We start from the raw sequence: 26,235 nt of genomic DNA on the forward strand, positions 1-26,235 counted from the left end.
TCCTTACACTGAGGTGTGCAGGCCACCACAAGTGATGGAGTGATGCGCTCGCATCCAGGTTGGAGCAGCCCATCCCTGTGCCATTCCCCTCTCAGTCACTAGGGAGAGACTCTAAACTAGGAAAGCTGCTGTGCTGGACTCGGGGTCCCACAGCAGTCGGACAGGCAGCCGCAGAGTCCGCACCGCACCGCCATCCGCACACCGGCCCGCGGGACGCGTCGTCCTCTCCGTCCGGCATGGAGAAAGAAGATGCCTCTGAACCGGACCCGTCCCGTCAGCGAAATGGGGTCGTGGGTGTGCTGTACGGAGAGTTCACTGATACGCTGAACGACAGGGTCAGGTACTCGGTTAGCCTGACGGAGAGCGCCCTGGCCATCCAGAAGATCTCCTCGTCACCTGGACGGACTAAGGTGGTTTTTAACTTGACTGACTGTATCGGCTGCCGGGCGTACAGGGGCCGGGACAGCACGGACATCGGCGCTTACTTTTCAGCCTATTTCTACCCGTTCAAGAGGCGGTGGATGAGCTCCGGCGTGGCCCGTCAGAGAGTGGAGCAGTGCTTTCGGGTCGCACTGGTCCAGGACCCGGTCGCCAACCTCCAGGAGGCTGAGAGATGGGCTCATGCCATCAGAGATGCCTCCGTGCAGCAGATACCGCGGCGAGATGGTGAGCACTACAGGAAACACTGGTCAAATCATCAGTCACCATCATCAGAGAAATTCATTTATTAACCTATGTGCTCTGCGTGACTTTAATTTGGGAACCTATGGTAACCTCCCTTGTGGAAAGAGAATAACACAGTATTCCCACAGCAATACCACAATTTCCAACAAACTAGGTCTAAATCTCCAAAGGAATGTCATAGGAATTATATTGGGTTGTACAGGAGTGTAAAGAATACAACAAATGCTACTGAAGTACAATAGGGTCAGAAAATTGCTGCCTCTACTGAGCACCACAATCATGTTTTAAGTCCCAGGTTGGATATTCTAGAAATTTGCCTGGTGGTCATTCATACGGTTTGTCTAGTTTTATTTGATAGCAACTAATTCTTTTGAAGGGCACATGATTGAAATGCAAGTAACAGGTAAATAACTTCTCAGTGTCTGTTAAAGCCCACTCAACCATACCTCAGTTTTACCTCCCCCCACAACAAAATCATTTTGTGCTCTTGGTAATGTGAGAGAAGGAGGAATGCACTGTGACATTCCACCTGCCCAAAGGAACTGGCTCTACCTGCTGTGAAAGGAGTGCCACCTCCCACTTTTTTCCCCTGGCAGCAATTACACCTGGCTCATGTTCTCCATGTACTCACCAATTTGTACGATCCATTTGGCTGCTAGTGACACGACAAAGTGTCATTTTGTGCCACAACAGACACTTGATCCTGCTTGTTTATGCGTATTCACAAAAGGGGTTTTTTAATCTGATCTGCTGACAACAGAGGGTAGCTGCCTGGTCCTCCTTATTATTTCTGCTCGGTAAACTCCCACAGTGAATCTATTGTTGATGGGTGGAATTTCACATCAAAACAAAACAAAACTTGTTTATCATCTTGTGCTGCTGCCGCTGCTGTATCTAATTAGGTCTCATCATGTCTCCCTTTGTTTGAATTGCTGCTCTCCTTTAAGCAAAGTAACCATCTTCCTATCTCATCAACCTCTCTCTTCTCCGTGCTGTTATACAAGTCGGTTATTTAGATGAATATGGATGGTGCTTATCTGGCTAATTACCCCTATCACTCACTTGGGGGGAAATGAGGACACTTGATGAGAAGTTGTTTGCCTTCATTACTCCCAAACTAACAAAGTGACTCTCTGTTCATCCTTTGGGTACAGATGATGAAGTGCCTCTCTTTGCATCAAAGGCAGCTCTGCTAAACCTACTCATACTGAGTCGGTACTATCTTGTAATACACATGTGTTTATTGGTTTAAAATATAAAACAGAGCTCTGTGCCCACAGGCAAGCACCCCCAGGCAGCCAGCGCAGTTCAGAGGAGGAAAAGGATATTTGACTTGGCAGTGACTAATTTGGAATGTTGGTTGCCCAGGATGGAGTCAAGTGTTAGTAGTGGGATGAGGAATGAGGTCGCCCCCAGGTTGCAAAGGGAAAGAGAGAGTAAGACTGGGCTCTTTGTGCGATGAACATCCAGCTTCTCTCTGCTCCCGGGGCAGCAGGAGTTTCAGTTGCCACCCTATGCCAGGCAGGCAGATGGTAACCTGAGAGGTAACTGGGCAGCCCATCTCACTGCCAACTCACTTGACTCGTGAAAAGACTCCGGAGATGGATGTGTTTAAATGTCACTTCACACATATAAATGAATCAGCCATCAATAGCCGCAAGCGATACGCCATTGAAATGCAAACAGAGACTTTGTTGCTCAGTCCCTCACTCCAGATTGTTTTACTCCCTCTTTGTAATACAGTGCCTCAGTGATGATGCAATGACATTATTAATTTATAAGGTTGTTTTAGCATCCCAGATCTGGGACAGCCAATAATACAGTATTTAACAGAATATAGTGTGTGTTTTAAATGAATAATGTTAGACGCAGTGGAATGTGCTGTTGCTTTGATAAAGCCTTGTTGTAGAGGGTTTATGAAAGTCAGAGTGATTCACTAATCTCTCATAGTGTATTTACCCCAAAGTTAATTACATGTCATCTCATCTGGCATTGCAGATGGAAAGGTTGGATTAAAAGTGCAGTTGCACTGCAAGATTTGTATTTAGTGAGAAAGCTATCGCTGTCACGTAGTTTTAACCAAAGTGAAAAATGAGTAAACATGAAATTCAATAGGTGCAGCTATGCTGGAGTAAGCCCCTTTGAAGGTGTTTATGGCGAGGTTATATTTCTAATTTACTCTAAACCGAATTCTAATTTGTTCTAATTGTAATTTGGGTTTGTGTTGTGGAATCTATAGTATCCATTGTCGAACTGGGTTTTTATTCCCAGAGCAAGGTCCTTGAAGTGATTGAGCCATAAATAATGAAGTCAATACACTATAATACAGTCCTGCACAAGTTAATGGTCTCCTATATCCCATGCATAGACGCACCACAATAAGACTGCATGCGAGGGAATGAGATGATGGTTACTTGCTTTGACTGGTCCCAGCATGAGTGTAAGACTTTTGTATTCCCTCCTGGCTGTAGCCTTTTCTGCTCTTCCAGCAGCTCATATGGGGGCCAAATATAGATTTTACATTCACACACAGGCTGTATTTAACGATTTGTAAAATCATCTGAATCATTTCATGGTCCTCCTGTAGCTGACCCCAAATACCCCTTCAGATTTGTAAGATCCTGGAAGCTGTTTCAGGGCTAAATGTGATTCTTGTGTAGGTTGTGCATTGTGTGTGTGTATGTGTGCATGCGTGTGTGTGTGTGTGCGTGTGTGTGTGTGTGTGTGTAGAGAGGTTCGATATAAGCTTGGGAGAAGTAGGGATGAAAGAGTAAAAGCTAAAAACGAGCTGTGGTCTGTCCCATTCACACATAAACGGCTGTGTTTTCCAGCAGCCGCAGGGCAGGCTTGTATCTGTCAGTGTGTGATCTCTCCTCCCTGCGGCTGGGCTAAAGTCACCGCTGCTGCTTTTCCACCAGGGAAGGAGACAAGAGCTGAGCACAGCCACAGCCAGCTGACCTCTCACCCCACCAGGCCTCTCGTCTGGGTCCCTCCGGACCCCTCGTCTCCTGCTCTGTGACACAGTGCCGTGATGGGCTGTCAGGGCCTCCTGAGGCCAAGGGGGCTGCGGTGTTTACTCTACCCCTCTGAACCCCCTCCTGCCCATGCTCCCGTCCCCAGCTCGACCTTGGAATCCAGCTTGTTTGCAAATATCTCAGTCCAGTCTGAATCACTTTTGACACGTAGTTACACCCCAGTGCACCTGAGACAAGACAGCTTTCACTGGAAGACATCTTCACTTGTGTACATTTTTGGAAGAGTTTCCTTAAATGGTAAACAAATCTGTGCTGTAAGATCGGCTACTTGTTGGTGAAACTATATTTAGAAATCTGCATAGTAATAAGCATGCTGTCACCTGGATAGTAGAGGAACTCTTTTTTTTTTTTTTTTTTTTTTTTTGCCTCATAGATTTTCTCATGAGCTTGTTGGCGCCATCGCATCATCACTTTGAGTCTGGCTGTCACCTCTCTGCCTTTGGCTGTTCACCTACTTGTAACTGTGAAATGCACACAGAGGAGTTCAGAGTTTGCTTGTCAAACAGCTTTTCACTATGGCACAGAGCTACGTCTGCCCATAGGTATCAACTTCACATCAAAAAATACAGACAGATTTCACACTCGTTGTTTCTCAGTCACACACTTAAACACACACACACACACACATCGCGCCCCTAGAGCAATATCCACTTGAAGAGGTTGTTGTCAGAAACATAACTCGGAGGCAGGGCGTTAGAAAACAGTGGCTCAGGGAGCGGGCATCAGACCATCAGAGGTTCAAAGTAACACTGCGCTGCCTTATCATTTGGAATTTTTATAGCCCAGTTTAAACAACTTTAACTGCCGCCATTAAAAGAAGCCTGTCTGAGAGGTTTAGAGATACTTTGAATTATGGCCTGTCAGTATTTTTAACATGCAAATTATGATGGAAACAAATTCTCTGTGCTTGCAGTCCTTTCATGCAAAACATAAACATCCTGATAGACAGCCTGAAAGACATAAAAATTATCTTACACATAAAAATTTTCTTAAAACATGACATGGATGCACGATTGTTGGAGGAATCTCTGTATGAGTGTGTGTCTGTCCTTCGATTTTCTCGATAACCATTCATCCGATTGACTTCACACTTGGCGGGTGTATTGCTGAGCACCCAAGGAAGTGCAGTGTTGAGTGTACACGTGCACACACACACACACACACACACACACACACACACACACACACACACACATACACACACACAGGCACACTCTGGCTGTCTGTCCTTTGATTATCTCGACAACTGTTCATCCAATCAGCTTCACACTTGGCGGCTGTATTGCTGAGGACCCAATGGAAATTCAGCTTTGAGTGTGAAGTTGTTTGGTTGAGTGGTTCTCCAGAAGCCTGCAAGCAGCAACACCAGATGCAAAGCAATCCACCCGTTCCGAACAGACACGTTTTGAACGGGCACTGCACTAGCATCGTGTAAAAGTCATTTCCTGTGATAAACTAAACAAGAAATCATGAATAAAGAATCACCAAATTCGACAAATTTATTAAATGGTCGGAAAGAAATAGATGATTTATTACAACGCTTAGATCACACTCCATATCTCTCACCTACCCCTTCACCTACAATTTCAATAGTATGGGCGGTTTGCGAGGTGAGTTTTCAAGAGAGAAGGCACAGGTCCACATCCGTGACTTATCTGCCACAACCCTGAAGAACAACACGCCTTGACACTGGTTCGGAGTTAACGTGAAACCATGTGGCAGCCCCTGATGCCCGGGACCAGGTAGCAGGAGCTGTCAGCCTTGGTTCAGCTTTATGGAATCACCTCATCCCCTTAGTCTTTACCTGCTGCAGCAAATAATGGCCCAAAGTCCTGTCAGACAAGCTGCATGTATTGTCGGTAGTTACAATGGGGTTGTTAGGAGGACAGGGCCTGTGGTGATGGTTAGTTATTTAGTAATTATTAGTATTATTAGTAATTTATTATTAGTGGAATGAATACGAAGGAGCTGTTCTCCCTCATGCTCACTGCACCAGGTTAAGGTTAGGGTCAGGTTATGTTGAGAGTGTGTTATTGTAATCTTATTTCGAAATGGTTAAGGGGTTAAGTTGGTCTCAGTCTAGTTTAAGAATTATTTAGGGTCTGAGTTTGGTTAAAGTTAGGGTCAGGTTATGGTTAGAGTCTAAAATTCTGCTCTAAAAGGGCTACTCAATGTAGGTTCTCTGGAAACACCATGCAAAGCCAATTCTACTCAGTTCAATTTCTATACTCATTCTGACGGATAAGATGTTAGATTACGTTGCATTACTTTACCTGAAATCATGCCAACAGCAAGTTCCCCACCTCAAGTAGCTAGTGCATATCACTCAGCTAATGAGTAAACTATCTTGCATGGCAAGTTGTCTACATTCCTTTTTAATTGCCTTCCTTGCAACCGTTCAGAGGAGTACAGAAGCAGCACAGGACATTTCTTCAATGCAACACCACAATATTTGCTTCTGTGTTCGAGCCATTGCTGAATTTTATTTCCAAGTCCAAAGTTGCCAAAGTCATATGTTGTTTTGTCTTTGTTTTTGCAGAAGGGGGATTTCGGCTTTGTGTTTGACCTCTTCAAGGGCTTCAGTGGCTTTAATAAGGGTGTGTTTTTCAGCTCAGCTCATCCAGGACAATTTATTGAGCCCATTTGTCCACCCTTGAGTGCAAAACCAGACTCTAAAGCTCTTCTATTGACAAAAGCCGGCTTCCACTGTTGTCGCTCATATTCTGGAATTGTAGAGAGGGCCTTTTGTGTCTGAAAGCCACATTGTACTCTGTCCCAAATAAACAACAATAGTAACCCAATGTGTATGAATAGAGGGAAAGAGAGTTTGCCATGTGCCTGTGTGTTTTCACACTCTCTCCTCGCTCTTCCTGATGGGTTCACACCTCTTTCTCTGAGATATTTTGGTCCCTCCACCGGTCCGGATCATGAGCCAAGCGAACAAGAGGGAAGCAGTGACAGCAGCAGTGTCATTTTAGGTCATAGCAGCAGAATCTGAGGTTTTGAAATGTCAAGGAGAGGAGGACCACTCAGAAAGCAGGCTGAAGCAGATACAGGCTTTGTGAGACAAAGCAAGCAGCTCATCCCGCTGGCATGAGGCGATGTTCTTCTGCTGTGGCAAATATTTGCACTGGGATGATTGCCTCGAAGCTGGAAAGCAGGTTTTAAGCAGACCCCATCCCCACCCCCTCCTTTTCTTAGATTAATTTTTCAATGCATCTCTCTAGATAACAACACATTATATGCAAAATGCGGTGGAATACCCAGCTGTCATACCCACTTGTTAAGAGTGTAGAAAATCAGCACTACCTTCAGCCAAACCAAGCTGGTGTGACTTGACATCTTTTTAGCCGAAAAAAGAGATTTATTTATTTTGTCTTCTGTGATTCATTTGATACGGTCTCTGGTGCTTCTGTGTCCGCTAGATAGAAGACAAGGGCATCTGCTACTAAATCCACCTTCAGAAGGGAGGGGTTCTCTCAGGTTGGTGTCTTTGTAAACATTTCCGAGGACACCCAAGGCAGAAATTTGACAGCCAGGTGGCCTTGAAGGTTGAAAGACTCCTTCAAGTCCCCAGGCTGGCAAGAATCATCTGTGGGAAAAGTGCCCTTGAGCAAGACATGACAGATCATCAGAGTGGTGGTTATTGCAATCTGGACGTCCTTAAAAGACAGAAGCAACAGGAAAAGTTCCTTATGGGAAAAATATTATAACAGTCAGTAATTTCTGACTTCCTATGACTGGGTCAGAGTCATCTTCATTCTGTGAATAAAGAAGCATATTATGTTACTATGAAGTGTTACCTGTCTGAATGGCGTGACAGCCTCTGGCATTAGTGTTCCGTGTTGTCACAGAGAGCCTGAGGCACTCCATCCAACCTCTGTGAAACATCTGAAAGTCTTAGCGCTATAATATGTAACAAATATTTGAGAGGCAAAATAACAGAGTTTGATGCTCCTGTCTTTGCTGTAAACAGAGTGTCTGAGACTGCTGAGAGTTTTTGAAAGGCAGCCCTTTTCTTTTCTCTTCATTTTTAATCCTGTCTCTACTTGCGCTTCTCTCTCTCTCTCTCTCTCTCTCTCTCTCTCTCGCTCACTCTCAGGTGTGGTGTACACGGAGGTGCGTCGGCCTTGCAGGGTCATGGTGCTGGTGAACCCTCACAGTGGGCGTGGCCAGGCGCTCCAGCTCTTCACTGGCCACGTACAGGGCATGCTCACGGAGGCTGCTGTCCCCTACACACTGGTCATCACAGGTCAGTCACCCCCTTAACACACACACACACACACAGACTTATAATTCATGCATATGGACATATCATATATACAAATAGGGTATATTAATATATGGCATATATATAATATGTCCTTATTAAATCCATATGTATGTCCTATGTAAATACCTCACATCTGGTACATTTTCCTATATGGACATACTGTACATCTCTAATATATATTACAAATACATGTGTCGTCCCTCTTTTTTTTTTTTTTTTTTTTTTGAGTCATCAGCCACCTCTGTCCACCACTGCATGTTGAGCAGTTGAGTGTATATACAAATAATATGATGTTTTCATCTATGCACATATATATGTTACACATGTAAGTTCATATATACATATATGGGCTACATATATATCACTACATCCAGACGGGGGCTATATAGTCTATGTTAGGTTCATATATGATCAGAGACTTTTTTGTAAAAAGAGATGGCCAATAACACAAGAGCCCTATCTCTTTGAAAGGGCAGCATCTCCTTATCTAATGTTCTCACTCACATGTTATTATTGTTTGCATTTCAAATTTAGGGTCACTGTCAGATTGTATACAGCCATCCGTCATACACTTTGCTCTGAGGGAAATTAGTGCCACAGAGAAACAATATTCTGCTCTGCAACAGTCATGCCAGGCAATTAGCTGAGCCAAACACATAGCTGTCAGTTTTTACCTGTCAATTCTGTGGTGTCAAGTGTGTTTTGTTTCTTTATTATGCAATCACACAGAGTAGGTTTACGATCAAATTGGATTTGATAGCAAAACAATAAACGCCGCAGTCAAAAATGGTTTATTGCAAGGAAAATAAATTGGGAATCCAAAGGTTTTCTTTGCAAATCCAAAAGTTTTATTTAGGAATCCAACTATTTTCTTGGCAAACCCACAGTTTTGTTGGCAACATCAACAATTACAGTTTAATAGCGGGCTATAGTAGCTGTTCTGATCCACGCTCCTGTCCACATCATAACATTACATTACATCATAACTGTGAGTGTTGCCAAGCTGTCAAGACCGGCCAGTAGAGATGTGTCTTACCTCTTTCAGTGTAGGTCTCACCCACAAAATTAAGATCAACCGCAAGCAAAACGTTTGGATTCACAAACAATTCTTTTCAATTCACAAACAAAACTCTTGGATCCGCAAGCAAAAGTCTTTGACTTGCATTTTAATTTATTTTAGTTACAATAAACCATTTCTTGATTGCATTGTTAATAGTTTTGCTCTCAGATATAATTTTTGGATTGCAAACCTTTTCTATCTGTTTGCACAATAAAGAAACAAAAAAAAACCTCCATATCAATCTCACTAACAGCAGTCTTGCCTTGTCGAGGTTTGCAGTGTTGTAGCATTTCCTCCTATTATAAAAACATTTCTGCTACAAACACACGACAACATTTATTTGGTACAGGGGCATATATGACATATATGACGAGGTAGTTTAACCAACAGTTTATGTGACCCTGCATGTCACACAAACTGACGTGTGTATCTGCACAGATAAGCACAGACGCACACACACTCTGTCTCACACTCAAAACTTTTAAACACAGCACCATCTACACCACTCTGCAGTTCTTATGCATTATTTGTGTCAACAGGAATATGACAGCAACAGGCACAGCGCAAGCTCAAAAAATATATGTGCAGGCATACGCATAGAAACACTCGAGTGCACGCACACCAATACACACTCATGCACATCTCATCACTTGTCACTCCAGCCGGTACGCGCTGTGCATGAGTTGCTGATGGCTTTTTGGGAGCCCACACAGTGTCATCTGCTGCTTGCTGTCAGCAGAGACTCTGAACTCCGGGACACCTCTGTCTGAATATTGAGGACCCGCCAGAGAACAGAGAGAGGCTTTAATGCCAAAAGATCTGAAATAGATTCACCAGTGATGCCCCCCAACTCCCTCTCCCACCACTCCCCACCCCCCTGTTTGACAGGAACAAGAGTTTGACAGGTACAATAGTTGTCTCTGCCAGCGTCAGCAAGGCACAGCGCAGTTGTTTGGCACTGTCTGAATCTGTGAAGCAACAAAGTAACACAGAATATGAGAGTGGAGAGGAGGGACGAGAAGAGCAAATCTCTCATTCCCTCTCTGTATGCATGTGTGTGTGCCTGTGTGCGCACGTGTGTTTGTTTGAGGAGGAGTGCTGATGCGCAGGCTCTTTGTGCCGGCCCTTGGGACTTAAGGAAGGTTAGCAGCTGGGTGGTGATGAAAAAAGACGGTGTAATTACTGATGCTCGGCGTGGTTGCGTCGGCCCAGCCGGCAGAGGAGTGAAGCGGAGCAGAAAGGACGAGGGAGAATATGGGTCACAGAGGGCCTGAGTGGCTGTCTGTGGTAACCAGGCAGAAGAGACCGTCTGAGTGGATTAACCAGCACCAGCTCGCCTCCCTGCCTCCATTTACCCAGTATACAGCGCTGTGATGAGCATGTCACAGAGCCTAAGCCTAAGTACAACTACAGACAGCAGTGCCGTACGTGTCAGCGTGTGTTTTACATGCTGTATGAGCTTTGAAAGTTTATCATTATGAGTATGTAACACAATGAAATGAACAGGAGGGTAAACTGTCACACTGCTGTAGTAGGAAACAGCTGCGTTTGAAGTGAATTAAATTCACCCCAAGAGTTCTAAGTGTGTTTTTATGTATTGCCAGCCCTCAGCAGAGCTGTAAGATCAGCCGGCGTCTGTGCAGCTCAGTGAAGAGCGGAATTGACTGTCACTGAACATAAAGGAGGCATGACACGAAAACCATAAGTTGTCCTCGTCTCGGCCGCCCAGAAGTGCAGCTTAGCTTGGCGTGTGTGAGTTTGTGTTTAGGCAGTGACCCCATGAATAAGGAAATGGCTGGGAAGCACAGCATCAGGCCGAGCCCCACTAGGGCTCAAAGTGCTGAGTCAGCTGTACAGAGAGGGAGGCTGACTCCCTCTCCGCCTCCATCTGACAGCACAGCACTGCATCACTCTGCCCTCAGCCTCCCTGGTACATACCAAACAACAACAACACTGGGAGCTAGGGGACAGGTAGAGGTTGAGCTAAGTCAGGGGCAGGAGAGGGAGGCATTTAGAGTTTCCACTGTTGTTTTATTTTATTTGATATGTACCTCAGGCGAGGTGGAAAACTATTGCCCTTGTTACTGCAAGGCATCAACAATCAATACGTTCTTTGCTCTCTCTCTCTCTCTCTCCTCTCTCTCTCTCACACTGGGGAGTCTCAGCTGGCAGAGCTGGAAACTGTGCTGGTGGGACGAGCCCACAGAGCCCCCCCAGCAGACACTCAAGGACACTGCCAATAAAACTAGGCTGAGCAAATAGCCCCGTCGTCAGCCAGCGCATTAACCAACACATGCACACATGCACGCACATGTATAGAGTGTCAGTGCTTACACGTGCACACACACACACACACACACACACACACACATGCAGACGTAATTCGGCCGCAGATGTTTGGCTTCCTAAGCTGCCTTGGAGCTGTTGAGTAGCCACTGGACGGGCTAATGTGATATGTCTGGCCTGATAAGGGGAAATTGAATCTCTTTGCTCCCTAATCTCCCTGATCCTACCCGGGAGGTTGGTGATAAAGAGGGCTCGTCTCTCTTTCTCTGCCCTTGTTTTGTTTTGTTTGTGCTTTATCATAATTTTCTGTTTTCACCTTTGTGTTTTAGATCCCTTTCATCGCTTTGTCACTATCCTCCCTCCCATTTTTCCTCCTGTTATCAGCTGCTTGCACCTCTCACTTGTGTCCCTGTCCCCTCCAGAGCACCAGAACCATGCACGGGAGCTGGTGAGGAAGGCTGACCTGTCGCAGTGGGATGCCCTGGTTATCATGTCTGGAGATGGGCTGCTATTCGAGGTGACTAGTCTCCTTAGGCAGGATAGCAGCATGATATGTGGGTGGCAGGATGAGCCGTGCGAAAAAAAGAGAGAGGGTGAAAAATATCTAAGTCAGTCAATCATGGATGGTAATGATACCCACCCTCTAGCCCATGTTTCTATTCATAGCCCCTTTTCAGAATAGCCCTGTGAAAATTTAATTGTCCTTAGAAGCAAGAATTTGATTTTAATCAGTCAAAGAGCCTTGGCAGTCAAGTGTGTAAAATCTGGGTGGTTAGGGATTCGTTGCCATCTCTGTGTCCTTCACACAGATTTCACTGGATGCTGCAGTTTTTAGAGTATTTTAAATGACGACAGACGAAATCAAAACAGGCATAAGCCAATCAGTGGACTTTTTCCAGTAGCATGAATGTATACATCTTTAGCATGGGTGGCTGAAGTGAGACTCACACGCCTTGCAACATCAGTGCTGTGCTCTTTCCAGGACCGCTGTGTCTATCTAAGAAACAAGCAGGTGATACCAGATTGTAAGGCAACATGTTCTATTTAAGACCACGGTCTGATTCTGTTTCCGTGCTTGTTCATGTTCGCCCAGGTGATAAATGGTCTGATGGAGAGAGAGGACTGGGAAGAGGCCATCCAGACTCCGCTGGGCATTCTACCAGGTGGCTCGGGCAACGCCCTCGCTGCCTCCATCCACAATTACTCACAGTGAGTCAATCCACTAATGAGTCATTTAAATGCATGGACCATAGCACAAAAGCATAGAGGAGGCAAAAACTTCCACAGACTAAAAAGGTGATTTATCTCCTGTGTGAGGCTGTAATTATGCTAACGGCTGACTGGGCACAGAGTAGACTTATTCCTCAGGAGGGAGCAGAGATAGTGGAGCAAGGTCTGACTGCCTCACTGTACGGAAGCAGGTCATTTCAGGCAGCTGATAATTCTCACAGGAATGATGTAATGGGTTTAGAAACTCAGCACATTATGAGTGATTATAGTCCAGGATGCAGCTGTGGAACCAGTTGACCCACTCTCCTGGTCGGTAGGCATTACCTCCCCCTGCTGGTTGGATGATAACAGGGCAGCAAAAGAAAACAACAGGGATTTAATAGCCACTTAAGCCGAGGGTTTCCGGACTTTTTCATGTTCCAGACCGTCGAGTTAGTCACGCACCCCCTGGATGACCCTATTCTGAAAAGATTTGTTTTCAGTTAAAAATTAATTTAACTGACACTTACAAATAGATTCCAAGTGGCAAGATTAAAACATAATGTTAAAAGTCTTTTTTGCATCCGAATAATTTCTCGTGAATTCAATTCCGGTGAAATTTGACTGGAATTGTGGCAAGGAACATAAAAAATGAGGCAGATAAGGTATATTATACGCCACAGCTTACCAAATTTTCTGTGGTGCTACTAAAATTTAAGTCAGTGGGGCAGTCATGGAATACCCCACCATAAACTGCAAACATGACTGAACTTTGATAGGGAGGAGATTTGAATGTGTAACAAAATACCCTTTACATTAAGCAGACCGGTGGTTTTCTGCGCAATGTTTATTATTTGTCCTTGTTATTGGTTTCAAAGTATCTACTCTAAGGCGATTTGCATAAACGGATACATCAAATGTGAGTTTGGTGTCAACTGCACCAGTTTTTTCCACACTTGGCACCAATTTTAGCTCACGCAGTACACAATGACATAATGTCTTTTCCTTATTTTATACATTACTGAGGACCCCTTGGAAAGCCCTCCAGAACCCCCAACATAACTTTTGCACCACTGACTAAAATATTTTACTCGGCAAATGCTCATTTCTATATACAAAAAAGAACCAAGAGCAACAAAAATTATGGCACAGCCAGTGTTATTGGTTTGGATTGTATCACTTCATAGACTGGAGATTCTTGTCTCCCTGTGATATTACACAGCTACAGTAATTCATTACACTGTCATGTAATGTGATACTACGCTATGGCTGTCTCTGACTGTGTCCTGTGTGACCTTCCCACAGGTCACCTCCAGCATGGAATGAAGAGCTACTATTGAGCTGTGGCTTCATGCTGTGTAAAGGTCTGGTTGTCTCTCTGGACCTGGTGTCTGTCCACCTGGCATCTAAACAGCGCGTCTTCTCCTTCCTCTCCCTGGCCTGGGGCTTTGTGGCCGATGTCGACATTGAAAGCGAGAAGTACCGGCACATTGGTGCAATCCGCTTTCTGATGGGCACCCTGGTGCGCCTGGCTTCCCTCAGGGTGTACCAGGGCAGGTTGGCATACCTGCCTATTAAGGAGGCACCAAAACCTCCTCGAAACAGCATCAAGACCAGCCCTCCACCCTCCACACCTCAGCACCACTCGTTCTGCACCTCTCTTCCCTGTCGGCCCGTTCCCAACACGTCCCCAAATCAGAACTCTCTGCACAACCGCAGCAGCACAAACTCCAACCACAACACCATCACCAACTCCTCTAACAACGCCATCACCACCAAGAGACCTGAGTCGCAGAGCAACAGCAACACCAGAGGGCCTCCCGACTCCCTGCTTCCCGGCCTGGACCAGCCAGTTCCAGAGAGCTGGACAGTGGTTCGGGAGGAGGATTTTGTCTTGGTGCTGGCTATTTACCAGTCTCACCTGGCTGAGGACCTGTGGACAGTCCCAGGTGCTCTGGCAAATGACGGGCTGATTCATCTCTTCTATGTGACAGCGGGCATCTCCCGTCCCGCCCTGCTGCGCCTTTTCCTTGCCATGGAGAAGGGGGCTCACTTGGCCTGCGGCTGCCCCCACCTTGTGTACGAGAAGGTGAAGGCCCTGCGGCTGGAGCCCCTCTCTCCGCAGGGCATGATCACTGTGGACGGAGAGATGGTGGAGTATGGGCCTGTCCAGGCTCATATCCACCCAGGACTGGCCAGACTTATATGTGGATGAACCTGGATTGTCCATCTTTACCCATCCTCCTTTATTCTGGCTGTAGAATTTATCTATTTCTCAGTAGTTTGGGCTTTATTACTCTGAGTCGCTTTCTTTATTTACACTGTGTTTTCAGAAGTGCCAAAGACATTATATCAGCTTTTGGAAATTCCTCTTTCTATTTTTCTACGGAGACAACTTGCCCTATTTTTGATGGACCCCTCCCCCTTTGTCTCAATGTTTGATTCAGGGTTAAAGCCATGGGTGGTTGTTCTTGCTGCTGGCTGGTCCCAGCTCAGAGAAAGAGAGTGTGTGCATGTATGTTTGTGTGTGTGTGTGTGTGTGTGTGTGTGTGTGTGTAAGAGAGTGAGAAAAAGAGTACTGCATGTGCACGTGTGCCTGTCTGTGTGTATGTGTGTTTGTGCACACATGCATGAGTGGATGTATATGCTAGCACATGTGTGTGCCTTCATATACCTGTGTGTGTATGTTGTGTGTCTGTGACTGTGCATCCAGGGCTGTTGAGCAAAGCGACACGATGCTGTGGCTGAGGAGTGCATTGTGCGCTCCACTAGCTGTCGGACCTGATAAGCATGACACACGTGAGGAGAAGCACATTTTCCTGTCCCGCGGGGCTCTGGCAAGGCAGCCTGGCTGGGCCACGCCCCTCATCCCACTACACACCAGGCTAGTGATCTTCTTCCTGGGCAGTGGCCCTGCTGAGGAGACTGCCCCGGCCTGACAGCACCACCTGCCCCCAATAAAGAGCACATTACAGAACGCTCTGTAGCCCTCAGCTGTGGAGATAATCTATTGACAAGCACAGTGCATCACCTGGATCTGTATTTAAAACCATAGTTTATATGAAATGCATCATGAATTCTGACATCAGATGTAGTCATAATGCAGCAGTAGCAACCAGTGAACTCAAGCCACCCCCATCTCACCTCCGTGTGAAAACTTCGCTCATACCTCCGTGCTCAGTGAGACGGGGAGAAAGTATAAAGTGCTGGCAAAGCAGAGAGAAACCTGGCCAGCTGAGGTTTCACCTCTCATCTATTTCCTACCCTGTCCTTTCTCTTACCCTGCTCCCTCTGCTGCCATCACCAAGAACCACCTCCACTCACACACACACACACACACACGCATACCCACACACCCAGTCTCTCTCACTCTCACCATCCCCCCTCCTCATATGCACAGCTCCTCTCACTCACACGCACACACATTCGCTTGCATTTCTGCAGCACTTAGCGAGGGGGAGGGGGATGGTCTGCTGCTGTGCATATGATCCCTCTCCTCTTACCATCTTAAGATTGTACTCTCTCCCTCCTAAGGTTAATGAGCCATCAGCACCTAATGTGTCCTTATTATTAAGCTTTACATCTGAATGCAAAAGCTCACTGAAGGATGTTTAAATAAAAAGAGAGCTTGAGAGTATTTTTTTTAATCTTATGAATGCTTTAAAGTCAGTTTCATCAGTTACATAACATGGTATTGCCAGACAGCTATTCAGATTTCCCTAATTGTTTGAAGCACAAAGTGGAGAGCAGGGTTTTGCGCCGGGTCAGTGAATGTTGCATATTGAGACTGAGGCATGGGATCAGTGTGAGCTGGAGGGAGTCAAGTGCTTTGCTCCGCTGCGTGGCCTTTTCACTAGTCGGCTGTGGGTGCTGGGGTGCTGAGCATTAGTGCACAGGAGCAGAGAAGACTGCAAATGTTAGCATTATCATAAGGACCCCTCTTTCTTTCCACACTCGATGTCTCACACACACACACACACACACACACTTTCTCTCACCAGTTCATTTCAGGTCATGATGACCGCGCCATATCTATTACACCAGTATAGGACAGCTTATAGCAGCTTATTCTTATTTTAATTAGAGAGATCAGTAATATCAGTTATTGTTACCTTAAGATAATATTTTCTGTAAGCAAAAAAAAAAAAAAAAAAAAAAAAAAAAAAAATAGAATGTTGACAGGGTAGTGAAGATCTTATGAATGCTGATTCATAAAGCAACACCTCTTAAAGGGATACTTTTGGGCAAAATGCCCCTTTTTCCCAACTTACCCAGACTGAGACAAGATATTTCATACCATTTTTACCTCTATACATTCAGTGGTTCGCTTTCTATGGCTAGCATTTTGTGTTAACTCAGCATAAAGACTTGAAATCTATGGGAATCATTAGCCTAGCTCCATCAAAGTGAAAAAATAAACCTTACAGCAACTCTGAAGCTGTTTTATTTACACAGTGCATTATGTTTATTTCAAAGGCACATCTTGGAATTTTTTAAAAAGGATTTTCATGAATGAATGAATGAATGAGAGAATTTTTGGTTAATTAAGTTAATTTGTCCTGGATCTTCCTCGACTTTCATTGCACAGATCATTGCAATAAGCTGCAGGATAAATGTGTTCAGCGGTTACAGTTCCACCATCTAACTTCTCCTAAAACACCTTGTTTTTTTAATATCCCAAGACATGTCTTTCAAATATAAATGATGTACTGTGTAAATAAGACAGCTTCAAAGTTTAAGGTTTATTTTTTTCACTTTGACGGAGCTAGGCTAATGACCCCCATAGACTTCAACTCTTTATGCTAAGCTAACACCAAATGTTACCCATAGTAACTGGACGTAAAGAGGTGAGAATGGTATCAAACATCATGTCTTAGTCTTGGTATGACCAAAAGGTATTTTGCCCAAAATATTGGAGTATTCCTTTAAACATCATGTGATATGCTGTATGTGAAAAGCAGAATGTGAACAGGCTAATGGAGTTCAAGTGTGTGCTGTTTCATCGACTTTAAAGGTTTGATAAATACACTGCTGTTATATTGAGTGGGGTACAATCAAATTCAATGAGCTGCTTGCACACATTGTGTCTCTGCCGTTTTTCCTGGGTTTATGAAAGAACCACGAATGATCGTCCATCGTGGGAAACACAAATATTATTCTCTGAACGTAGCTTCATTTAATGTATAATGAAGGGAGGTTTCTTTGATGAATTGTACTTGAAGTTGACCTTTTACTGATGAGCAATCCATGCCCAGAGTTTAGGTTTCTACCTTTTCATTGCCGTGCCGGTTTCCGTCTACAGATTGATTTTTATTTCTTATTTTTTAATGAGACATTTACATATTCTAACATGCACTAGTCTTCTGTACAGCCTTCCAACAGCATACCTTATACCAATGTCATATCCTCAGTGAAGTTATCCAGGTGCTTTTATTGGTTTTCAGAGGGCTCTGCTGTCAGAGATGTTTCTGCAGCAGCCCATACACTGTTCATTACCACATGTATGAAGTAGAGAAGGGTGTAGAGAAGTTTTGCGGATGCATTAAGTGCCGTGGCTGCACATGTCTGGAGTGAGGGTTCCCTCTGCTGGACTTCCTCTCCAGTCTGCTCATTCAAGGGCATAGAACGAAGCTTTTCCCTGTTATATCCTGATGTTGTAACGGCACAAACTGATCAAACCCCCGCCTCTTACTTGCTTTTTTTATATGAAATAATTATCATGAATGAACCAATCTTACAACATGGATCAGCTCCAGTATCCAAGCTAGACAATGCATTCTGTACACAAATCTTCATGCATAGAAAACAACATCCAACTTATTGTAATTTATCATAAGAGGAAAAAAATAGATGATAATACTTGATACTTGTATACAACTGCAAAACAAACAAAAAATAATAATAATCAATATCTGCCTCTTGGTGTAGGGAGTTTTCAACTACTGTTAACTTATGGGACTGTACTGTTAAATCATTGTATTCCACAGGCTGTTTTGATGTGACAACAGTAGTAGGTTTTCTTTTTGATATACAAATATTGATACTTGTCTGTCATTACTGTCATGGCATTTTTATAAATGATTTATTCCTGTGTGTTAGAGAGAGGTTATCTATATTTTTCCAGAGATATGTTTTATAAGAATCAGACTGGACACATAAAACCCTGCTATAATCTTGAATGCCTGAATGGTAATAAATTCAGAATAATCAAATTCTCTGTGTGTTGTTGTTGGTTTAAACACAACTTTATGATTTTAGCCTGGCTTTTTTTTTTTTCTTTATGCTTTTAGTCGATAAATAATATTTTGGCACGTGTGAAGACAGAAAAACAAGTAGAGGCAGTTGGGCACCATTGCCGGATCAGGATAAGATGCACCAGTTCAGGATGATGTGTATGATGGCAGTAGACATCATATAGAACCACAGCCACTTTCTGCAGCATTTAACCCTCAACAAGGAGGAGCCATGCAGTTGTATCCGTTGTGAGGGAAGAGATAAAGTGGATGTAATGCGCCGAGTTGTGGAAACAACTTCTGTAATCCTTCATCATGTGACTCATAGTAATAATCACTCTATAATGAAGGGAGACGTCTGTGGTGGAGCAGGAGAGGCAGGGCAGAGCAGGAGAGCTGGTCAGCCAGTCACGCAGGCCACAAAATCAATCCAAAAAACGACCCAACAGAGATCCCACACCTCAGTCTATCCGGGTAAGTTGGCTTCTTAAATGAAACGTGTGGCATTTGCGCTCATTTGGCCGTGGCAATGTATGACATTTGCAACACAGCAGCCTAAGTGAGCTCCAAATTTGATCTGGTCGATTGCGTCACCTGTAATCGATTATAGCGAGGATCGGGCCAAAAATAATCATATCAAAACAGTGGGGAGCTTTCACAGCCAGTGCAACTTCTAAACTGTGCGTCCATGTCGTTTAATTTGGTGACCTGACCTCCGTCTAGTGACTGATCACACCGGCCAGATACAACTCCCGTCTCGTTCCCAGCAAATGTAAGCGGCTTTTGGTTGCAAATGATATTAGATGCAGGACAGAGTCTCACCTTAGCATTCAGTGAGTTGACTCTCCTGGGTCAAGGTCAGCCACCCGGTCAACAGGCGCCACGCACACTCTCTACAGGCTGGAGGTGTTGGTGAAATGACAATAATTTGTTATAACAGCCTATTTATATCTGTAAATGCCTATTCATTGGAGGCTCAAACAAAATAGCCATAATGGACGCAGTTAATTACAGGGTTGGGTAAATGGCCACACACCCTGTCGCACTCAGGTCTCACTTTCATGCTCTGTAATTGGTTTGAAATATTCAAATGCAAATGGGCTGATGAATCACATCCACCCGGGCTGTCTTATAAATGCTGCCTGAAAGCTCGCTCGTCTCCTCGCAGGGCTTCCCACAGCCTGCACAGGGTGATCCGAGCCAGCCGAGGAGGAAACTTCTCTACAGATTCATATGATGTCCGTTGTGGGCGCCCAGCCTTTCATCAAACCAATGCAGACACCAACTTCTATTTCGCCCGGCATTCAGAGGAGACACACGCTGCCCGCGAGCGAGGTGCGGCCGCTCAACACGCAAGATGCCATAAGCGTCTTTGAGATCGAGAGGGAAGGTGAGTTGTCCACGATGAGCAGGTAAACTCATTTTTAACTATTTCTGAGTGGAAATTGGCATTGCATAAAACTGCTGGCACAGAGATGGTCCAACTCTTCAAATTTTTCTTATATGGTTTTAGAGAAAACATGTTAGATCTGCACTGTGTGGTCTATACTGAGTTGGTCTTGCAATTTGTGCCACCCTAAAAGTAGTGCCGACCCATTTTTGGCATTCTAATTCAGCCCCTCTCTCTCTCTCTCTCTCTCTCTCTCTCTCTCTCTCTCTCTCTCTCTCTCTCTCTCTCTCTCTCTCTCTCTCTCCAGCCTTTATCTCTGTGTCAGGAGAATGCCCCCTCCACCTGGATGAGGTGCGTCATTTCCTCACCCTGTGTCCAGACCTGTCCATGGGCTGGTTTGAGGAGGGCCGGCTAGTGGCTTTCATCATCGGCTCTCTGTGGGATCAGGACCGGCTCACCACAGTAAGACATCTTGATGCTGATGCAGCCGCACAATGCCTTTGCAGTAGGCCAGTTTCCTCCTCAAAAACACCAAAAAATAATCATTTGAGTCCAACTTAATGAGGCTTTCAGTATCCAAATGTGAACGACCAACACTTTAATCAGTGTCTGTCTTTACCTCAGGAAGCATTGACTCTCCACAAGCCCTGTGGCTCCACAGTCCACATCCACGTCCTAGCTGTCCACCGCACCTTCAGACAGCAGGGAAAAGGTCCCATCTTGATGTGGCGCTACCTGCAGTATCTCCGCTGCTTCCCCAGTGTGCGCCGGGCCGTGCTGATGTGTGAGGACTTCCTCATTCCCTTCTACCGCAAGTCAGGCTTCAAGGTCCTGGGCCGCTGTGCCATCACCGTGGGCAACCTGACCTTCACAGAGATGTGGTACCCCATCCGCGGCCATGCCTACATACGCCGCAACAGCGAAGCAATCCGTTTCCCTCAGCATCCCCTGACTCTGCCGATAACAAAGACTGATGAACGTGTTGATGTATGACAGGCTTCTTTGTTTTTTTCACTGAATGAGGCAGTACATCTGCACAGGTTAACTTGAATCGAAAAGGAACAAAAAAAAAAGTTGTGTTGTAAGCTTAGTAGGTTGTCAACCTTTTGGTGACTATTCAAAATTGTAAGCTAAGCTTCAGTGTCAGTTCCCCTTTCTAATGGCCACTTAGTCTTACTCTCCAGACTTCATTTGTGACTTTACTAATCAGCATAAGAATATCACCACTTTGTCATATCAGAAACATGTTTATCTGTGAAGAAAGTGTCACTGTGTTGTTGTGCTATAAGAATAGGTATATGGATGTACTACACTGTGATGTATTGCCATGTATTGCCATCCAGGCCCCTCAGGTCCTCCGGCACAGGCCTGTTAGTTGTTCCAAAGTGCAGGAATAAAACCTCTGGTAGCTCTGGCAGCTTTTACCTTTACTGCTTTGAGCTGCTGGAACGGTCTGCCTGAGGATCTGAGAGCACCTGGACATGTTGAAATCTTTAAATGTAAACTTACAACCTACCTCTTCAGCCTGGCTTTTGCTTAAGAACGGTGTATAGACATTTTATTCACTTATTTTATTGTATTTGTGTTGCAAAGTTGTATTCTATTTCATGTTATAATTATTAACATTATTTTATATTGTTTTTTATGCCTCTTGTCGATTTTATCTTTGCTTTGTTTTATCTTGTTCATCTATTTTGTCTAGTGTTTTTAGTAGCTTTTATTTAACTCATTTTTATTATTATTATAGCTTTTAAATCTGTTTTGTTGCTTTTAAATCTATCTTATTGAATTTCAATTTCATTATTTTCATTTTTGTTCCATCTTTTTAATGTTTTATTTTAGTTTTTTCAGTCTTGATCAATCTTTTTATCGGTTTGTCAGTCACCTGTGAAGCACTTTGAACTGCACTAACCTGTATGAAAGGTGCTATACAAATAAAGTTTGATTTATTGATTGATTGATTGATTGATTGATTGATTGACTGATGTTGCATTGTACATGTAATCATTTTTTCTACTTTGTTTAATCTAAACTGGGCCTTCACTCACCTTAAGAGAGCAAAAGAGCACTGTGTTGTTAATAATAATGTGAAGTTGCATGGACGGGGTTTTGTGTTTGTGTCAGACACTTGGGCACACGGGCTGTAAGCTGTCTGCTGCTTAGCACCTTTGGGCTGCCCGTAACTATGGGCTGACGTCAGTGATCACCAGGCTTTAGCAGCTCAACCGCAGCTGCTCCAGCTCTATTAGGGGGCTTTAACTATTGTAACGTCGGAGGATTTAAAACAGGATCCACTCATCAGTTAGCCAGCGGCTCCACTGACCTCACTTAAAGCAACATTTATGGGATTTGCTGAATTAGAATAGAAAAAAACTGTTTTAGTTTATGAATCCAGACTTTGCACTGTGGTGTTTTTTTTTTTTTTAAGCCTAGTGAAGGTATGGGCTTTATGTGTCAGTTCCTCTTTGAGGTCATTTGTCTATTACAGAATCACTTCAATAAAACGTTTTATCCTTTTCTTTAAATAGATGAAAAACTTTTTTTTTTTTTTGATTTGATGAAACTGCTCAGCCATTTTCTTAACTTTTGCAAAAAGGTCAATTAACCAAAATGCAAGTCTTGTACATACAGCCCCTCTGACTGAAGAATTCACGTCTGATCAGAAAACAACCACACTGCAGCCCATCAATACATGACATTTACACTGTCAGTACTATTGACCTCGTAGCCTCTTAGCCTCTCTAGTATGTAACTATGTTTTGAAGCTCTGTGAATTGTTTTCACTGAAGACATAGGCCAACAAGAGGGAAGCCTTCCACTCCTGAATGAAGCCTTAATCCATGACACAGTCACCCTCTCAGGTATAATCCACTAACATGCCAGGGTGAGCAACTCCCATTTCACTGAAGGGCAAACTGAGCACTCTGTGTTCCCTCCAAAAGTGACACAGAGGGCCACTTAGGATCGGCCCGCAGGGAGCAGGGCTCTTTTCTCATGGGTTTTTGAAGTCTAATGCTGACGCATTTCTATAGATGCTGCCAATGGACAATATTTTGTGCTGATATTCACTTTCTGTAGGTGTTCCCGTCTTCACACCAGAAAACTGCAAGTCTGTGCTGTTTCCCCTAAGAAGACGGTGCATCTAAAACAGCATTTAACCACCATGCAATGCTAAATGGCTTGATGGTTTAGATTCTGTTGGGATAGCAGCCCTTGAAGGCAGGACGACCTGCTGCTCCCATTCAGTCATAAGGGAAACTTCAGAATACTTTGCTACTACTACTAATGTGTTTTAGAAAAAAAGGGGCATTGCTATTCAGGCTTTTTTATGCAGCTGTGGTCCATCATAGCAGTGTACCACATTTCGTTGTGTTTTTATATACAATGACAATAAATATCTATCTAATTTGTGCTATTTCATGAAGGCCAATCTTGTCCCCGTATCAGCAAACCAATTGGCTGGTCCAACCTGGTCAGTTGCACCAGTCGCTCTTCCACTGCTTCACCCTATCACTGCATTTCCTCCCCTCTGTTCTTCCTTGGGAAGCTGAGCTCTTTCAGGCTGCGAGGAGGGCTCATGACTCTTTTCATGGTTCTTGTCAAGTCAGTTGTCACCTCTTCTTTAACTGCTTGTTGTCCTCAGCCACTGGAAACACACTACAGAATGTGAGAGGGTGCCTTGCAAGATCATTAGCAACCTGATTTAATTTGACCGAAGTTTCCCCTTCACGTCCTTGGTGAGGAATGTGGGTTTCTTTGCTCTGGCAGAAGCAAGGGACAACCCAAGGGGAAGTCTTGTAGAGGTGTGCCATTTCATTTTTTTTGTAATCTAGTTAATGTACTTGTTTTTATAGGATACTCAGGAGTCTATTGTTAGTACTGTTTAATGCTGTTTTCCAGATGAAGTTGTTTTTCCTTTATAACTTGTGTATTTTGTGCTATGGTTTTAAATCCTTTTGTGTATTTATTTACCACAGCTCTACCTCTTTTTTTTTTTTATCATTTTGTTACTTTGACTTTTGTTGGCCATGATACAGTTGTTTGATGATGTAACAGACAAGACAGTGCTCACTGAGCCGGCATTCTCTCCGCCTGCTGTAAGTGCTGCTTGTTTGGTATTGGAAATGATTACAGGGCAGGTGCGCTGGAGGCTTTGTCTTCAGCATTCACAGAGAGAATGAGTAAGAGGCAAATGGGCAAATGTTAAATGTCCGGATTTAAAGCAACAGCACTGTGGTCTAGCATTAAGGAAATAATCACACAGCAAAACAGAAGAAGCTGCCAATTAGCCCACCGTGGACGTCACTCATGCAAATGGTCTTGTCAGTGCCAATGCATCTCTGTCAGATTATTCATTTGCTGCATGTATCTTTATAGGCGTGAACTATGGTAATGCCAAATCAAGGATTACTGAACAGGCTTTTTTTTTTTTTTTTTGGAACACAGTCGACACAGTGAAGCACTTTGTGGCACAAATTTCACTACTTAGGGCTCTGCACCACTGATGAAAGCATCCCTTAGCCCCATCTAGCCTAAAGATTGTCAGAGTTGCTGTCAAAACTAAAAATTTTCAAAAATGAAATTTCTTCAAAATTGCTTGGCTGCAGATATTTTCGGTCTATGATAATGTAACATCTGGCCTACTAATATCACTGTCATCAAACAATCCCAGTGGAATGTCAGTGTCATTTCCTGATATTTACAATTAAAATGACAATCACTTTTTTCCAGTGCCTCATTTTACTTACACAGTAAAATTAGTTTAAATTACACATGCTTCAACAGGGCGAGTAGCTAGCTGATGTGATATCACACAATTTGATGTGACATGACACATGAGGCCAGTATTACCCATTGGTTTTATCATTAAAACATAATGTTAGCCATCCACTTTTACTGAGATGATGCAACCATCCTCAACCCCCCCTCTAGACACAGAAGAGGGGCACTTCAGCGTCCAGACAGGCTCATGTGCTGTAATCCTACAAAGTCCTTCCAGTAACCAGGTAATCTGCCAGACAGAAATCCCAGCAGAGAGGAAGCATTTCCCCGCATCATCACCATTTACTGTAACATCCACTTTTGAGGTTAAATTAAGTATTTCAGACACTTGAGACACAGAACAACTCTCTCCTTTCAACCCTTTGCCAGGAAAATTTAATATTCAGAGCTTTGTTTACATATAATGTGATACTCATTGATCATTGTTTGTGTACTTAAGGGAAGCAAAGTCCCCACAGAAATACTGACAAAATGTATAAAAACATGAACAAAGGCCATGTAGTTCCTCCATTGTCTGAGGTCTCTTAGCAAATAAGTCAGATTTAAACCAAGTATTGGACTATGTTTGCTGTTATAATCAACTGGTTAAGCATACTCATTGACAGAGTTGCATGTTACAGCACTGCACTGGGGAGGAAGCCTGGTGGGTCTCACTCCTAAACAGAGTTTTATCCATTATGTCTGCATTTATATAGGCCCACTTTATCTGGCACTGTCAGACTGGGCCTCTGGCCACGTGTGCCTGATCCCCCAGACCATTGCGTATGTCCTTGTCACCCCTAATATATTAAATGTTTATATGTGAGTCACATTTAATCTGTATCCTTAATCCATCATTTACAAACAAATGAGTCACGAGGGTTTACGGGCACAGCACATTAGAGTTCAGCCATTTTGCTGTTAGATGCACTTTCTACAAGGGTTACAGCGAAATCTTTTGGCTCAGCATGATTGCAACAGCAACATAATCCCAGTCAGTGATCTTACTCATCTCTGTGAAAGAGACACAGGCGTGATATAGCTGATGTAAAGTTATAGAGTTGTATGTGATATAGGTCGTAGCTGTAAAATGTGTCCTTTGACTTTGAAATTTGTCCTGGTCATTTATAAAGCCTGACTTTGTCACTGAATCACTGACATGCCATGTGTGCCACATAATTTTGTAATTTTGAATATGGTTGCTTTTTCCAATTACTGTATTAAATTACATGAATACCCCAAACCTCGTGTTGATAAATCTACACATTCATAATCTAAAAAGTAAGGACAAACAGAAAAAACTG

General features: G+C 43.9%; 2 protein-coding genes across 2 annotated transcripts; both read left to right on the plus strand.

Moving 5' to 3' along the window:
- The first annotated feature begins 174 nt into the window (after positions 1 to 174).
- Positions 175 to 15,090, plus strand: sphk1 (sphingosine kinase 1). Its single transcript, XM_030058402.1, has 5 exons — positions 175 to 666; positions 7,822 to 7,971; positions 11,761 to 11,855; positions 12,432 to 12,547; positions 13,853 to 15,090. Exons 1-5 carry the CDS (start codon positions 237 to 239, stop codon positions 14,760 to 14,762), a joined length of 1,701 nt encoding a protein of 566 aa, XP_029914262.1. The 5' UTR covers positions 175 to 236; the 3' UTR covers positions 14,763 to 15,090.
- A 4,041-nt stretch (positions 15,091 to 19,131) lies between these two features.
- On the plus strand, positions 19,132 to 22,127 carry LOC115364426 (serotonin N-acetyltransferase-like). Its single transcript, XM_030058997.1, has 4 exons — positions 19,132 to 19,254; positions 19,949 to 20,170; positions 20,478 to 20,632; positions 20,795 to 22,127. The coding sequence occupies exons 2-4, from the start codon at positions 20,014 to 20,016 to the stop codon at positions 21,161 to 21,163; spliced, it is 681 nt and encodes a 226-aa protein (XP_029914857.1). The 5' UTR covers positions 19,132 to 19,254; positions 19,949 to 20,013; the 3' UTR covers positions 21,164 to 22,127.
- Positions 22,128 to 26,235: the final 4,108 nt, after the last annotated feature.

This window comes from Myripristis murdjan, chromosome 8 (genome assembly GCF_902150065.1).
Source record: "Myripristis murdjan chromosome 8, fMyrMur1.1, whole genome shotgun sequence".
Taxonomy (NCBI): domain Eukaryota; kingdom Metazoa; phylum Chordata; class Actinopteri; order Holocentriformes; family Holocentridae; genus Myripristis; species Myripristis murdjan.

Bases quoted from the DNA above. Each gene is read 5' to 3' on its own strand.
- LOC115364426 (XM_030058997.1), top strand. From the start codon at position 20,014: ATGATGTCCGTTGTGGGCGCCCAGCCTTTCATCAAACCAATGCAGACA. The intron at 20,171-20,477 runs GTGAGTTGTCCA...CTCTCTCTCCAG, and splicing joins CTTTGAGATCGAGAGGGAAG to CCTTTATCTCTGTGTCAGGA. The intron at 20,633-20,794 runs GTAAGACATCTT...TCTTTACCTCAG, and splicing joins ATCAGGACCGGCTCACCACA to GAAGCATTGACTCTCCACAA.
- sphk1 (XM_030058402.1), top strand. From the start codon at position 237: ATGGAGAAAGAAGATGCCTCTGAACCGGACCCGTCCCGTCAGCGAAAT. The intron at 667-7,821 runs GTGAGCACTACA...GCTCACTCTCAG, and splicing joins GCAGATACCGCGGCGAGATG to GTGTGGTGTACACGGAGGTG. The intron at 12,548-13,852 runs GTGAGTCAATCC...ACCTTCCCACAG, and splicing joins TCCATCCACAATTACTCACA to GTCACCTCCAGCATGGAATG.